This window comes from Drosophila santomea, chromosome 2L (assembly GCF_016746245.2).
Source record: "Drosophila santomea strain STO CAGO 1482 chromosome 2L, Prin_Dsan_1.1, whole genome shotgun sequence".
In the NCBI taxonomy this organism is placed as follows: domain Eukaryota; kingdom Metazoa; phylum Arthropoda; class Insecta; order Diptera; family Drosophilidae; genus Drosophila; species Drosophila santomea.
Window position 1 is genome coordinate 11,435,229 of NC_053016.2, and position 16,540 is coordinate 11,451,768.

A 16,540-nucleotide genomic window follows, 5' to 3' on the forward strand; every position below is an offset into this window, starting at 1 on the left:
ATTTTCCCTCTGCACGTCCGTGGATTCTCAAGCACAGCGAAGCGTACAAATTGCCATCACTTGCGTTCAATTTTAGACTTTTCCAAGCAAATGCACAAACGCGATTAAAATGCTGACGAATGTTGGCGAAAAGGGGCGTCAGGGGCAAGGAGAGGCTGGTCGGACATTGGCGCCGCCGAAAAATGTCAAGGACTCGGCAGGACATGGCGTATACGGTGACCTGTGAACCGGGAACACCATTGCCAAACCGTTCCCAGCTGCATTTGCATATCGCACAAACCGCTTCAATTTCACACCACGTTGGCACTTTTCGTCCTTTGCGCCGCTTTAAAGTCCGCCCTCTCTGCGATTCAATTTCTGATTCCGTATAATTTATTTCCGCATTTTAAGCACACCTAGGGGAACGTCATTCAGAGATGTGTAAGTTCGAACCAATTCAACTTTTAGCATCGAGAACCTTTCAAGAACCTTTAAAATATGTGATATAAAAGAGCTGAGATTCTAAGCAATATTTTGTGGAGAAAACGGGAATTGCTTGAATTAACTAATTTATTTATTTAACAATTAAGGACCATTCTCTCGCATCATTTGCTTCTTAGGGTTATTTCTACTGATGTTTCGGGTCGTTGGGACCGAGAGCCAGAGCTCGTTAAAAAGTGAAGGAGGACTAATTTATTTTAGCCAACTTAAATTGGCTTAGGCGAATGACCAGAAGAAAACAAATGGCGCGTTATCTGGAAACCAAAGCCGGCTAAAAGGATGGCCCTGGTCAAAGTGCGGGTGCAATGCAAGATGAGAACAACAACTATGCTGGGCAAAAAGGACAAGGCCAGCGACAGCAACAACTGTCAGTTTCATTAAAAACAATGAAATCTGCTAAGAGCCAAAAGTTTAAATGACCGTCTAACAACTGCAAAGGATAAAAAGGACACCAGCACACACACACACAGACACACACGCATACCTAAGAGGGCACTCGAAAAGCTCTTGAAAAAAAGCTAGGCAAAAACGTCTGCAGCAAAATATGTACTCGAAAACAAAGTCCAAACAATAAACCAAATGGCGGAAGAGCAGAGAGAAAACGTTTGCAAAATAAGCTATACAAAGACCCCAAACAAGCGCAGCTTTTGACCCTTTTCAGCGGACAATGTGCGGACTTTTCTTGCTTCCTTTTTCCTATTTATGTCCAAGATAAAAACAATCATTACAAGAAACAATTAGCTGCCAAAAATGAGGCCAGCAGGACAGCCCATCTTTTCTTGGTTTAAAATCACTGGCTCTTTGAAATTTGGGGGAAAAAAAAGTTAGCTCAAAAGTTTCTATCTCATTTGTACATTTTAATTGATAAGAATTATATAGTACGGCTATATGAACTTCTTAAATAGTTTGGCACTTTGACACGGGTAAAAAACTATGCACAAGATACAATTTTGTCTCTGCAAATGAGAAACAATTTCCCCTTCCTTTAATTTCCGTGAGGTGGGCTTCCTTTTTGAACTGCCAATTCGAAAGCAACTCATTCGAAATCCTGTGATTTGCTTTAAAGAAATTAGTATAATACAACATAGAAGTAACGTCTTTGCTTAAGCTTAAGTCCATTGCAATACAAACACACATAAAGGATGTTTCTTAAGTTGCCATTTGCAATTGCGGCCAAATCTCAGTTAGCCATTTTCATTTGCACAATAGAAACGCACTGAAGTGCCCTCTAAAATCAATGACAAGAAGCCACAGCAGCCAAGCTTATGTTTGGAAACATTTTCTTCAGACCACTTCCTGAGCATCCACTTTGGGGTAAAGACTGGAAAGACATTAACTTTTAATTCGATCGTTTATAAGCACAATGCAAAATCCCCCAGCAGATGCAGATGCATCTGCAAATGCAAATCTGTCCAAAGGGAGACCAAAAGCTGATAATTGCGGTGCGCCAATAAAAAGCGAATTAAGCTAATTGCCAAATTTTCAAAATCCCCCAAAAACATTTGGAATTGGAAAGCACTAGCGCCAGAACAAAGATGGCCCAAACCAAACCAGCAAAAAGCCCAAAAGAGTAATGAAAGTGGAGCAAAATGCGAAACTGCTACAGAGGAGCGCACATGTTGCCAAAACTTTTCAGCCATTATTCCACTATTCCACCCTCGTTATTTCCCAACGTCTGCATTTCTATAAGAGTACAAGTGAAGTGTAATTACAGCCAAAAATTGATAACACACAAAATGGATAAGAGAATGTGTTTCCTCGGCACTCAGCCAGCCAGTGCAATTAAAGTACTAAAGATCCTATTGAAAGTAGGTCAGGCGTATAGTGTAATTAACCCAATTGATGCGGCAAAAATTCTCATCCAAAATACCAAATTTCGAACGAAAATCGATCTGCTTTCCAAGCGCCACTAAGCTTAAACCCAGATTACTTTGCTTGAAACTAATTAGACAACGTAAAGGATAAGACAATACAATACACACGGCATGTTTTTTCCACTTGATTATCCAGTATAAGTAAATCACACATTGCTTAGATATCATCTAATGTAGCTTGAACATTATCCAATGCCACGCTATGTTTCCGCTAATTTCCATAAAATAAAGCAATTTAACGGATTAAAACACAGCAGACAATTGTACTTCAAGAGTCCACCTAGAAATGCATTGATATGCATAATGCAAGTGTGCACGGTTGAGGGTAATTACTCCTAAGTGGACTATTTAACTAAGGGCCTTACACTCGACATATGCAGGCATGGATAAACGTAATGCAAGGTATTTAACAAGGGCCAAAAGCAATGTTTTTATGCTTAGACCCTGAAAAATGGCAATTATAAGTGTGTTTGGGCGCGAGTGTGTGTGTTAGATATCAAATATTTAAAACACAACGTACCGGTAATAAAGCTTTCCCCCGTTTTCCAGCTCGATTCCCGCCGGTGCTCTCGTTATTTCGACCCTCTATCCCTGTACGTCCTGTCATTGAAAATGAGTGTAATTTATGTATTAGCGTGTGCCCCAGTGTGTGTGTGTGTGCCGGCCGCATAATAAAACATGCAAAAATATGCAAATTGCCGCAGTCAACGCGATGAACTTTCATTACGCCTTGTTCCCGTCGCTCTAAAGAGCATTTTCCGCTTTCCTCGACAAGCCCAGAAAATCGATTAAATCACTTAAAGAGTTTATCGAACTTTATGCCACAGTCAGAAGGCGGCGTTTGAAGAACGCTTCAAACCGAGCAAGACTTTATGAGAAGCGCATAGAGAGGCGCCGTGTGCGAAAGGGATGGCGCAGAGACATGGCCGATGTGCATAATTTTTGCACGCTAGATTGTCATTTAAAATGAGTTAAGCCCGGCCAATTGCTGCAATGCGGAAAACTTCCTCAAAGCCTTCAGTCTGAGTCGGATTTTGAGTCCGAGTCCTTGTCGGTTCGTTGGTTGGTTGGTTGGTTGGTTGGTTGGACGTGGGTCGTCAGGTGACTGGCGTTATAATGAGCAAACAATAAAAGCAAACGTCGCTGTACGAAACAATGACGATAACGAGAAAGAGAAAGACAGCGTGCAAAAAGAACGGGATGGGGCAAAGAACACACACAAACAAAAACCAATTAGATGCAGCGAGGACAGCGAAGGCCAAAGGTGGCAGCTGCAACTTTTCGTGTCCTGTCGATGTTGCGACAGGTCGACCGATCGCTGTGGCGATTGAGGGGAACTGGGGAGGGGGGGCACGTCCTTTTCGCATTGTGCAACTTGTTAGCGAAGGCCAAAGAAAGCAGCTCGAGTTCAACAAAAAAGTATCCTAAATACAACTACGACAATGACGACCATCTATCGCTATGCTAATTGCATTCTCATTGTTAATTACGAGCATTTAAGCAAAAGTTTTCTTTTTTCTAGCATTGCCAGCTTTTGAACACGAAACTTGGCATGGTTTATTTGGGGTTTTAAACTCTTTTGTTAGCATTAAGATTTTACAAATTCAAGCAGTAAAGTGACATTTTATTTAGCTGCTTGAGATCTCTTTTTTAAGATATTCAGCATAGGCTTTATGATTTTGATTTAAGATTCCCTGTCCATTAACTTCACTTGGGAGATGGTTTTTATTGGCCGTTAGCCCCACCTGTACCCCCAATGCTGCCTTTGGCAACCCCCCTTTTGCTTCCTGCCCTTCCCACCTGTCTTTAAAAGGACTTTTCGGGACTTCCCCCACTTTTACTTTTCACTCACAGCGTGACTTTTACAGCCTCTTAATTTAAGCACTCGCCTGTCGAAGACTCAGAGGGTTTCTTTCGACGTGGCCTAATAGAAGCAGTATTTGGAGGGGTGGGAGGCAAAAATTAATTTGTTGTAGACGACGCTTTTAATGTGGCATTGTGTTAAATTAATGTGCCATTCGCTTGTTCCTCGTTCGATGCCTCTTAACATTTTCCTGCTCACGTTCCTGTCACGTAATTCCCGTTTTCCATTCCGCCCTTCAGTGTACCTGCCACGCCCACGTGCCGCCTTGTAAATTTGATAGATTACTGAGAGACCACAATAGACGAAAAGCCAAAAACACGACCCAAAATCATGGAATTCTATTGAGTTGCTTGCTACCCATCGCTCATTTACCCATTCTTCAGAAGTCATAAACATGAAATTTCGCCTACAGGCTTTGCATCAATCAAAACTAACTGAGATACCGATAGAAATTTACGAGACTAATAATAAAATATCAAAGTTTCAAAACGTGGCAGATCTGGGCGGTTTATGAGCGTTAGAGTGGGCGTGGCAACATGGGTCAACACGGAATTGGGTCAGAGAGATTAAATCAAAAGGGGTAGAGATTAGTAAGTGAGTTTTTATTAAAATAGTCCAATGAACCACATAATTAATTCATAAAGAATTGTTTTGAGCTTAGGGCGGGAGTCGCTAAAAATAGACATTTTGTTATGTAAGACATAATAAATTAAAAAAATTAAATTTTTTGTGGGCAATACTAACCTCTTGTTAGAGCCGTGAACGTCACCGCAGTCATAGCAATTTCCATGGACAATGATATCGGGAATAGCTAAATAAAGACATTTTGTTATCAAGGACATAATAAATTGAAAAATACAATTGTTTGTGGGCAATACTTACCTCTGCACAGAGCCAAAAGGCCGAGCAGGAAGGCAACCAAAAGGAATTTCATCTTCGAAGTAGCTAGAACAGAAGTGTAAAGTAAACTGATGCTGCTGTCCGTCTGATCCAGAATTTATGCTCTGCCGCCAATACGATGGGATCATCTGTTATCAGGTTTTTTGCGGTATTGCCCTACGCTAATGGTGAAATTCCCAACTTCTCAGTTCTATTTCCCAATTTGAGCAACCAAGTATTAATTTAATATTGATAGAAATAGGGAAAACCGAGAACTTTATATGGTCGGAAACGCTTCCTTCTGCCTCTTACATACTTTTCAAGGGATCTAGTATACCATATATGTATATGTCATATATTAAAATATACATATACGAGTATATACACTTGACGATTGTTTTGCCGAGTTGTGTGGATGGAGGTGCTGAGATTTCGATGCCGAGACAGCAAAGCCATTTCCGGCCAGACAAAAAGCTGAAGCTCGGAATTTCCGTTTCTATTGTTCGGGCCTGATTCTGTTTTTCCATATTTATTTCACTGGCTGTCTTTATTTTATTGCTGCCGGAGCTCGAAAAGGACAAAGCCAAAGTCTCTGACAAGCGCGAGCCAATTCGCTGCACAAACAAAAATCAAAACGAAAACGACAGCGACAGCGACAAAATGAAAACACAAAATAAAAATAAAAACAAGAAAATCTCATTTATCTTCTCAATGTGGCCGCAGGCGGATTCAATGCCATCCAAGAAGACATGTCAAACTTCTCCCCTCAATGTTGTCGTTGTCGTTTAGCTTAATGGAATTTGTCGCTAGCATTTAGTCCGCCAACAGGGCGTATGTGTGTTGGCTTGTGCCCGATGTACAGCAATTGGCAAATACTTTATAATGTCCGAGATGAATTTGCTTTAATGCATAATAGATGGATGCAGTGGTAGTACAATTTAATTGAAAAAGTACATTTTGTAAGTTTTTTACTTGTGTGCAGGTAATAGAATTACACGTAATTGACATTTATCTGTGACATTTTAATGCCAAAAACGCCTGTTGTTTCTTGGCCCACTTTTAAAGCACTTAAAGTATTCGAATTTACTAAACCAGCGTTTCCATATATCCTTGCACTCCTTGCAGACAACGAACTGTATTCCGGTACCGTGGCGGATTTCAGTGGCAGCGATCCGATTATCTACAGAGAGCCCCTGCAGACCGAGCAGTACGATAGCCTAAGTCTCAACGGTAAGTTCGTGGACGCGATTGTAGCCACTTGTGGTAATTGAAAATGTCATGGACCCTGTCAGGATGGCGCTTCCGTTTTGTAAGCGCAGTGCGAGTCCTGGATACGCAGACCCCCCTATCCCCCCATCCCCCTACCGCCTGCGCCCATGATTGTCCATGGTGTCCTGTCGAATGTCAGTTAGCGATGGCCCGCGATTGCCTTTTGCATATTTCAAGGGCCTTGGACATGTTCAGCTTCCATTAACTGAATCTGAATCCGAACCGACATGGCACGTTCGACTGTCATTTACCACCGAAGATGTGCGACAGACTTCATAATTCATATTAAATTGCCCGTATCGGAAACTATTACTTTACTTGGCGGTTCTAAAGTGCTTCACTGAAAATATACCCGATTTTTAACTAAGCATTTATTGAATGCATGGGTATTTGCTTTTAACGTAAAGATCAAGTCATAGACAACTATTATTTACACAGCTATTAAACCCAAATACGTCGTTTATTCAGAACCTTTGCATAGAAATGAATCCATAAAACCAATATTACCGACTGACGCAACATATTACCCGCCATATACATCATAAATTCATGGAAATTGACAACATCTGAACACTGACAGCTATAAAATTGTTTACAATCTCGAAAACTATAAATGAATTTGATGACCGAACTTTTTGTCATTTCTCGTCTCGCAGCCCCCAACTTTGTGAGCTCATTTACGCAGGGGGACTTTGTCTATTTCTTCTTTCGGGAAACCGCTGTGGAGTTCATCAACTGTGGCAAGGTGAGTACACGTGCAACATCCAATCGATGAGTTTTCCAATCGATTTGGGGCAGTTGGAGCACTTGGAGCATCAGCAAATGCAATCAAACGCGGCGAAGATGCAATCAAAGTTGGACAGAGAACAACTGCTGATGCTCGGATTATTTATGCTTTGCAGATTGTCGCATTTGTTGGTGCTCCTCACTTCATCAAGACATTTGCTGGCCCCAAGCTGAGCAAAATTAATATCTTATCATTTCATGCGATGCTCTTGATGCTCTTTTCAGGCGATTTATTCGCGCGTTGCCCGCGTCTGCAAATGGGACAAAGGTGGCCCGCATCGATTCCGCAACCGCTGGACATCCTTCCTTAAGTCCCGCCTCAACTGCTCCATTCCCGGCGATTATCCTTTCTACTTTAACGAAATCCGTAAGTGTGCGGCTTTAAGTGCATGAATGAAGGAATTGCATTTAGCTTTTAGCTGTGTAATTGAACAAGTGTGTCTGACGTTTGTTATTGAAATTGACAGCGTCGCTCATCCAACTAAAATGAGTTTTCACAGTACTAATTAGTAAATTGCCGTTTGACAATAACCGAAATGCATTTTGCTGTTACCCAGATTTTACTAAATAAAATGTTTTGTGAACAACGTAAATTATGTTCCTAATTGAAAGCAAACAGTTAAATTGCTGAAAATATGTTAAATAATACATCAATCCTCGTTTAATTTCGCACCAAATTCTACATTTATGAAACATTTGACGGAAAATAAAAATATTTAATTTATTTGCCACATTTAGAATCTGCCAGCAATCTGGTGGAGGGACAGTACGGTTCGATGAGCTCGAAACTGATCTACGGAGTCTTCAACACGCCGAGCAACTCGATTCCCGGCTCAGCGGTTTGTGCCTTTGCCCTCCAGGTGAGTTTCCCTGCCATCGAATTGTTTCTTGAAATGGAAAATTTAATTTTGCTCCCTCAGGACATTGCCGATACGTTTGAGGGTCAGTTCAAGGAGCAGACGGGCATCAACTCCAACTGGCTGCCAGTTAACAACGCCAAGGTAAGAGCTTAAGAGTCCCCCAATCCTTGAGCGTGAAAATCGGAAATCGCAAATCCCGAATTTCTTGTGACCGCACTCCGGCACATCTGTTGCCTGGCAAATTTATGACTTATGGCCGGCTTGCCATAAAAATGTATTCTTCGCTTCGCACAAATTCTGCATTTGCATTTTCGAATGCTATTGCCAATTTCCAGCAGATGACTGCACATGTCGCCATCGATTTGGGGTTTGCCTTCATGCGCCATAAGGACTTGGCACTGCAAAGCAGTAACTAAAGAATCGTCTTATTGGACATACCAATATTTATACCCCTATTCAAGTCTTAAATGTATAGTTGAAATTCTTATGCTTCATTGATTACTTTTAATATGTGTTTTATATCCTCCTTTTTTTAGGTGCCCGATCCTCGACCCGGTTCCTGTCACAACGACTCGAGAGCGCTTCCGGATCCCACACTGAACTTCATCAAAACACACTCGCTAATGGACGAGAATGTGCCGGCATTTTTCAGTCAACCGATTTTGGTCCGGACGAGCACAATGTGAGTAACTGCATGGCGACATACGTATACATATATAGTATGCACGTGGTCCTTATTTCGTTGCTACGTCACTTCCGTTTCCGGTGCGAGAGATATGACAGAACTGCAATGGGTAGTAAATAAATCCGTACACTACCAACCAATTGGCTAACTTCGGCTGGTTTCGTGCTTGTTGTTGATTCAAAAACACACGACGCACATATCGGATATACTTGTGGCAACTCTTAAACTATTGCTGCATTCATGAGTAGCATCATGCTTGGCTCTGTCGTCGCACACAAAATGCACAAACTTACTGGCTTTCAACAAGCATATCCTGCCATAGATTTGCCATCGCACAGGTTTATTCCCTGCATGTTGCAGCATCTGTTTCAGTTTATGGAAATTCGATAAGGTGTTAGTCAGCGCAAATAACCGTAAACCGTAGCAACCTGAACTGCAAACGGAAAAGGAATGAAAACGACTGGGTTGTTGCAATAAATTATTTGCCAGGCCGGAGGGTGGAATTTAAAAATTCAATTTGGTAACTTTTCCATGTAATTGAGCCACAATTATGGCGAATAGCGCCGAGATGTGTGCTGACAAAGTGGTGAAACTTTAAAGAGGGCTAAATCATAGGCGAGCCACTGAGCACCACTTGCGACTGGGAGTTACTGCTGCACAGTGGGGCAAATACAGCACAGTTTGCACAAATTATATGAAATGTGAATAGACACATTTACCCGCACTTTTGGCATGGTTTGTTTAGTCCATCCTACGAATTTCTAATCGGAATTCACAGATTACTCGATTTAGTAGAAAATCTCATTGCCAAAATGATTCTAGAGCACCACTGTGGCCAAATGGTGGCTCAGGTGGTGGGGCAGCTGCAGTTGCCTTTGCGATAGTTTGAAGCAAACGAAGCGAGCCAGCCAGAAGGAAATGCATGGATGCGCTGAGGAGGCAACCCGTAACGAAAATATGTATGCACAACTGAATAAATTAGAATGAAATATGGAACACGTAGCAACAACGCAGTCTGCGGACCTGCCCCTGCATCCGCATTGGCATCCCATCCACATCCGCATCCGCATCCCCTGAACATTTTCTGTGCCACATGAGCACACCACAACAAATGTACGTGGAGTGGGTGAAGTGGGTGGTGTGGGTGGAGTGGGTGGTGTCGGTGGAGTGGGGTGTGGTGGTGGGTAATGTGGGGAGGCCACTTTCTGCAACTGACTCACTGCATTTTGGGGGACTGGAGCAGCGGATGCTCCGCCCGAGGACGCGGGCGTGCATCGGAATTTAATCAAGACCCCGGGACACTCAATTGAAAGCCATAAAAATGCGCAAAACTTACTTCAGCATTTTTTCTCATTTTGTGGCTCAGCTGCTCTCACATGGCAGAACGTCAACTTTTTGACTTAATCCTGATTTAAATCCCACTGCCTTAAACTGAGATTTGCTATTTGAAGACATGTTTAGGCGTCATCGTGAGTCCATAAATCAATTTATTAACTGGGTCATAGATGTATCCTTCTTATTTAGGGCAAGTCAATATTTAATCATTGCAAGGATGCGTTCAAATGCTGATTTATAACGCAAGTGATGTATGTTTAATACAATTTATTAGCAATGGTCATAAGCGGGGCTGCAAAACATTCGGGACACATTAAAAAAACATAGTTTTTCTAGTTTTGAAATACTTTAAGCCACATTCAGCATTTCGCCTTTCTGTCACCAGAAATCGTAAGATTACTTTTAATTCCCTACGGCTCTTGGCCGCTTAGTCTTTGAGCCAGGTCAAGCTTGTTGTGAAAATTCATTTATCATGTTTTCCAATTCGGCACAAAGAATGCGCATAAATTATTCTCCAGTTGAAACCAGGGCGAAATGCCGCAAAACGAGGGCGTCGTCAATGCGATAGGCTGGATAATGTGGGGGATTTATTGAACGCAAATGACAAAATCAAATCAAAAATTCTACAGAATTTATGGCATTTGGCCAAAACATAAATTTATTATAATTCCGTCCGTTTTGGGCCAGCCCATTTCCGCTCCCCAAGTGCCAGCTGCCTGTGCGAAAGGGCGGGGGGGCGTGGTCGAAATAAATCTGGAAAAAAGGCAAATAATTTGCATAGTGGTATGGAGTGGAGGCAGGAGGAGTTCCGAAAGTTGACAGCAAGTTGAAAGCCGTACTCATGAAATGTCGACAAAAGTTGAATGTACCAGCTCGTGCTCCGTTACAAATTGTTTCCTGACGCAGGCCGGAAGCATCCCATATTCGACCGATTGCAGACAGCCAGCTGGCTGACCATATCCCGTGTGCATCTTCCTGGCCCAAGATATCGCATTGTGCTTAACGTGTTCTTATCGCTTTCACTGCCAGGTTACCAACGGGGTGGCGACTTGGTTCAAGTCCAAGTGGGAGGTGGACAAATGACGACCAACATCCCGCCCATTGTATACCGCCCATTTGTCTGGCAAGTTGGCTGTCATCGTCGCCCTTTGAACTCATCGGAGCGATACAAAAAGTTGGCAACATTTTTGCAAGTTTCAATTGCCAGAACTTTGTACTTTGACCCCGAGCAGGACGTGTTCTTGGGTCCTGTGCTAGCGCCTTTTCTCTCTCGTCCTACTCACATATTTGTTTTGCATATGCTGAAGTTTCATGAAGTCCGTCCGCTTTAAAATTTCAAACCAAAAATTAACAAAATCCTAGTTAGTCCAAAATGTTAAGTAAATGTTGCAGAGCTCAACAATGAAGTTTCCCTTCCAAATAGAAATAGAAATATTATGATGAAAACCCAAAACTCCAAATTCCGCAAAATATATTAAATTAGTATCAAAGAGCTTACAGCCAAATGCTTTGACAAACAATTTTCATTTTAAATTCCAGCCTTAAATTGTTTGAAATGAAAACTTTGTTTGATGCATTTTTTGTTGCACCATTGTTGAGCAATTTGGAAATTGTTGCTCCACACAGACCGGACTACCGAAAACAAGATTAGTTAATTAACAATAAAAAAGCAGAGCAATGGAGCACAGTTCCCAGTTCCCAGTTCTCAGCTCCCAGATCCCAGCTCCCATTTGGTGGCCCCTTTCAGCTGCCGGGCATTTGCATTTAAATCGAGGCAGCAGGCATGACAGCAACAATGGACATGGACCTGGCCACAAATGTTGCAACAACGTGGAATTTGGGGGCAGACGGGTGTCGTTTTTGCGGTGAAATCAGTTGGAAGTTTTCGTTTTTATTTCATCTACTTGTGTTGTTGTTTGGAATATGTTTTTTTCCATAAAAGCACAAACAGTTTGTTGCTGTTGCAGCAGCATTCGTTGCCGTCCGTATGTATCTTGTATTGTCAGTCATGTTGCAGTGGTAGTTGTTTGTTCAAGTCCTCGACTAACCAGTCCTGCCAGCCAAACAGCCAAACAGCCAGCCAGCCAGCCACAGACTTTTCCTTCAACATTCCGACAGCGAGGGCCATTTTGGCATCCGTCCATTATTAATGAACATCTAACCGAAATGACAGACGTACATCCATTGTCAGGAGAACTGGCGAAACACAATGTCGCAAAATAAAGAAAACATGGATTGACATTCATTCCACCATTTGGATGCTGACCGCCAGAGTCGTTGATAAAAGAGGTATTAGATACAAATGAAATGGAATGGGAAAAGTAATTAAGAAGCAGTATAAATATGAACGACATTTAATATATACGTACATTTCTCCCTATTAATTTCGTGTCTTCTTCTTTGACAGATACCGCTTCACTCAAATTGCCGTAGATGCGCAGATCAAAACTCCTGGCGGCAAGACATATGATGTTATATTTGTGGGCACAGGTGTGTACTGCCTATCAAATTATACTATACGTTTTGGACATTTGTAAAATCATATTAATATATTTAATATTGCAACAGATCATGGCAAGATTATCAAGTCAGTGAATGCCGAATCTGCTGACTCTGCAGAAAAAGTCACCTCCGTTGTCATCGAGGAGATCGATGTCCTGACCAAGAGTGAGCCCATTCGCAATCTGGAGATAGTCAGAACCATGCAGTACGGTGAGTAGTGCTTTTTGTCAAAATTCTTTTTGAACTTTGTTAGCAAGTGGCATTAAAACCTTTTTTTCCGATCCGCAGATCAACCCAAAGATGGCAGCTACGACGATGGCAAATTAATCATTGTGACGGACAGCCAGGTGGTAGCCATACAATTGCATCGTTGTCACAATGACAAAATCACCAGCTGCAGGTGAGTGCACTCCTTTCACTCCCCCCCTCTATCAACGAACTCCAGACAATGGCATTTTTATTATCATGTAACAATTTGCGTGACTCTCGCTTGTCGCTTGTCAGACACTTGACAGCCTCAATATGCAGTGAATTTGTGAAGTTTACACTTGACTTTTACGCAGTTGGAAAATTTGGTTACACAGACAAAAGGCTAAATATTAAACGTATTAAATAAGAAAACTAAGAGATGCCATCTAAATCATAAATCAAATATTTCAAGTTAGATCACCAAATGTTAATACTTCACTTGTACATATTTCCTTGTCGATTTTTTCTGAGTGCACGTATTTATCCACATTTCATCGTCTGTTCGCAGTGAGTGCGTCGCATTGCAGGATCCTTACTGCGCCTGGGACAAAATTGCCGGCAAGTGCCGTTCGCACGGTGCTCCCCGATGGCTGGAGGAGAACTACTTCTACCAGAATGTGGCCACTGGCCAGCATGCGGCCTGTCCCTCAGGTGAGTGCCGAGTTCTACGGCCAGGTTCTACGCTCCTAACTGGCCAAGAGTGTCGAGATTAACGCCATTCTGGTCCTGCAGGCAAAATCAATTCGAAGGATGCCAACGCCGGGGAGCAGAAGGGCTTCCGCAACGACATGGACTTATTGGATTCGCGGCGCCAGAGCAAGGATCAGGAAATCATCGACAATATTGATAAGAACTTTGAAGGTGATTTACCTAAACGCATTTCCAGCATATTCCTCCATCATTTTTATTTTACATTTGTTCGTTTTGTATTATGCACGTACCCGCTTGCCACTTTGCCCTTGTCACCTCCCCTGCGACCTTCGACCTTTGCTTGTTGTCTTCTCCGTGTTGTGTTGTCTACCTCGCAAATCATATTTTTTTATTTTGTCGGGATTCCCCGGACTCCGACTGCCGGCTTGTTGGCACTTTATGCCATTCAAGTGCCCTGCACTTGCATTTTCAATTTATCTAAAGCGAATTTGTTTTTATGAGATTCAATTTATTTGTAAGCGCTGAATATTGGTGGAATACACCGGCTTTGGCTGTAATTCATAAGAAGACAAGGATCATTTTTGATTTACTAAACTAAGTTGTTTAAGGAAGCAACTTATAGCAATAATAATCAAAAGTAACATTATTCATTTAAACAAGCATTATTAAACGATAAACTTACTAATCTTAAATGCTTTTGAATGCATACTCAATATTTTGCCTGCCTTCGCTTCATTTAATATCTTGTATATATTTCATAATAAGCTACTTACCAAGATTTCAATTCAATATATTTATATTTTTTTAAACTAATAACGAAGTCTTTTTCAAGTTAAATTCTCGTTGTTGTACAAGATTACTAACTGTTCTTGTTCATATTTTTCTTGTTTCTTTCATTATGATTTCTGAACAATTACCGTGCAATTACCTTATACCGTGCGTTCTAAATTCGATGTTTGGATGTTTATTGATGTCGTTGCAATAATGGACCAACCTCCATAAAACCCGATACCCACACTGAAACAACAAACCAAATCAATAAAATCGTTGCATATTTGTTGTGATTTGGAATGTTTGTTGAATGTTTTGCCTAATGCACACACTGTATCGATGCGAAACCAACTGAATCCCCGAACATCCACTAACCGAAGGTCCCCAAATCTCTGCAGATATAATCAACGCCCAGTACACGGTGGAGACCCTCGTGATGGCCGTACTGGCCGGTTCGATCTTCTCGCTGCTGGTCGGCTTCTTTACAGGCTACTTCTGCGGTCGCCGTTGCCACAAGGACGAGGACGACAATCTGCCGTATCCGGATACGGAGTACGAGTACTTCGAGCAGCGCCAGAATGTCAATAGGTGCGTATAGGCTAACTCGTAGTTAGAAGGTTTATTAATGCTCGCAGCAAACCGGCGCTAAAAAGTAGGCAATGGTTTTGTGAACTAGGTGCTCCACCTTCTAGGGTCGTGTGCTTCAACTCCGTTGTATTTGTAGCAGTTAGTAACCGTGCTTTCGTCCACACAGCTTCCCCTCGTCCTGCCGCATCCAGCAGGAGCCCAAGCTGCTGCCCCAGGTGGAGGAGGTGACATATGCGGAGCCGGTGCTCCTGCCCCAGCCGCCGCCGCCCAACAAGATGCACTCGCCCAAGAACACGCTGCGCAAGCCCCCGATGCACCAGATGCACCAGGGTCCCAACTCGGAGACCCTCTTCCAGTTCCAGCCCGACGGCTACAACACCCAGCAGTCGTATCGCGGTCGCGACAACTTCGGCACACTGCGTTCCCACCAGGTGATGGTAAGTAGTCATACTATATACCTCTATATCCGATTTTTAACATCGATTGCCATTCGCAGGGGGATAATTACAGGCGCGGCGATGGCTTTTCCACCACCCGCAGCGTCAAGAAGGTGAGTTGAGCCAGCACTTATAGCGATCAGCGATCTGGGAGATCAGAGCGATTTGTTTTTTATTTTCCGACTATCGTATCGTATCTACAACTAATCTCTAACCGTATCCATTGCGCTCTTTTCGATGTTGTTCGACATTTATTGACATTAGTTAACTAACTTGCTCGCCCATCGAGAGTCCTTGTGCTGCGCTTGTATTTGATTGAACTCTCCTCACACAATCGTCGATTGGTGTATTTCTTAGCCTCACCTTTACTATCTGTGTGTGTTCTTGTGTTCTTGTGTTCGAGTGTGTGCGATGTGTGTGTTAACAAGTTCATATAAAGCACCAAGTCGCATCAATGTCATATATCATTACCAAATCAAATCATATTGCTCACATTGTAGTTAATGTTGTTGTGATCTTATTCTTTGCTTACTCGTAACCTCTGCACGCTTATCTATGATTTAAACACTTGTAATCACTATTTTAACTAATATAAGAACATTTTTTGGGGGGCTGTGTGGCATATTATCAGCGTCTAAAATGAACAATAAACTCTGTTTCACTGATATTTCAACGAATTCTTCATAATTTAACCCGGCTTTTCATCACTCATGATCAACAGCATGTTAATTTACCATCTTCATTCCGTAATCATAGCTTTAATTTTCGGGTTCTGTCCCAAGGCTGGAAATACACCAATCGCTCAGATAAATGGGATTGGATATCTGCAGGGCTTTCTTAGTACTTAGTACCCCTATTTCTATCTAAGCATTTGTACAGCTACATTCTTACTACTCACTCTTAAATCAGCTCAATGAGAAACTCTTTCTATCGATACTAACTTTTGCATTCTAAGAACAACACAAAAAGACAAAAAAAAAAAAAAAACTCAAACCGAAACCGAAAAAACAAAAATCTATCACTATCTTTTCTCTATTCTTCTTCCCCTTTTTACATTAGGTTTACCTTTGAGACGGGAGTGGGGCGGCTGAAACCAGTCAGGGACTAATTACCCAAAATATGGTAAATACTTATTTATAACTAAAGCCATTTTAGTTTATTTATTTCACTTAATTTTGATTTATTTTGATTTCGTTCTGTCCTTTATTGTTTCACGTTTCTTTGGCGGGCTTTCGTTTGCTGTAATTATTAATCTGGAAAATATTTTGCTCAAAAGCTGCAATACGGAAGCTCTCTTCGCAACGAGCTAA

At 41.9% G+C, this 16,540-nt stretch overlaps 1 protein-coding gene across 1 annotated transcript in view; it reads left to right on the forward strand.

Moving 5' to 3' along the window:
* Positions 1 to 16,540, forward strand: part of LOC120444348 (semaphorin-1A) — a 133,283-nt gene that overhangs the window by 114,011 nt on the left and 2,732 nt on the right. Inside the window, 14 exon segments of the mRNA XM_039623931.2 lie at positions 6,223 to 6,327; positions 7,023 to 7,111; positions 7,378 to 7,519; positions 7,891 to 8,012; positions 8,073 to 8,153; positions 8,549 to 8,694; positions 12,440 to 12,522; positions 12,601 to 12,744; positions 12,823 to 12,934; positions 13,292 to 13,434; positions 13,516 to 13,644; positions 14,586 to 14,793; positions 14,960 to 15,230; positions 15,290 to 15,343. Coding sequence (XP_039479865.1) covers positions 6,223 to 6,327; positions 7,023 to 7,111; positions 7,378 to 7,519; positions 7,891 to 8,012; positions 8,073 to 8,153; positions 8,549 to 8,694; positions 12,440 to 12,522; positions 12,601 to 12,744; positions 12,823 to 12,934; positions 13,292 to 13,434; positions 13,516 to 13,644; positions 14,586 to 14,793; positions 14,960 to 15,230; positions 15,290 to 15,343 — 1,829 coding nt within the window.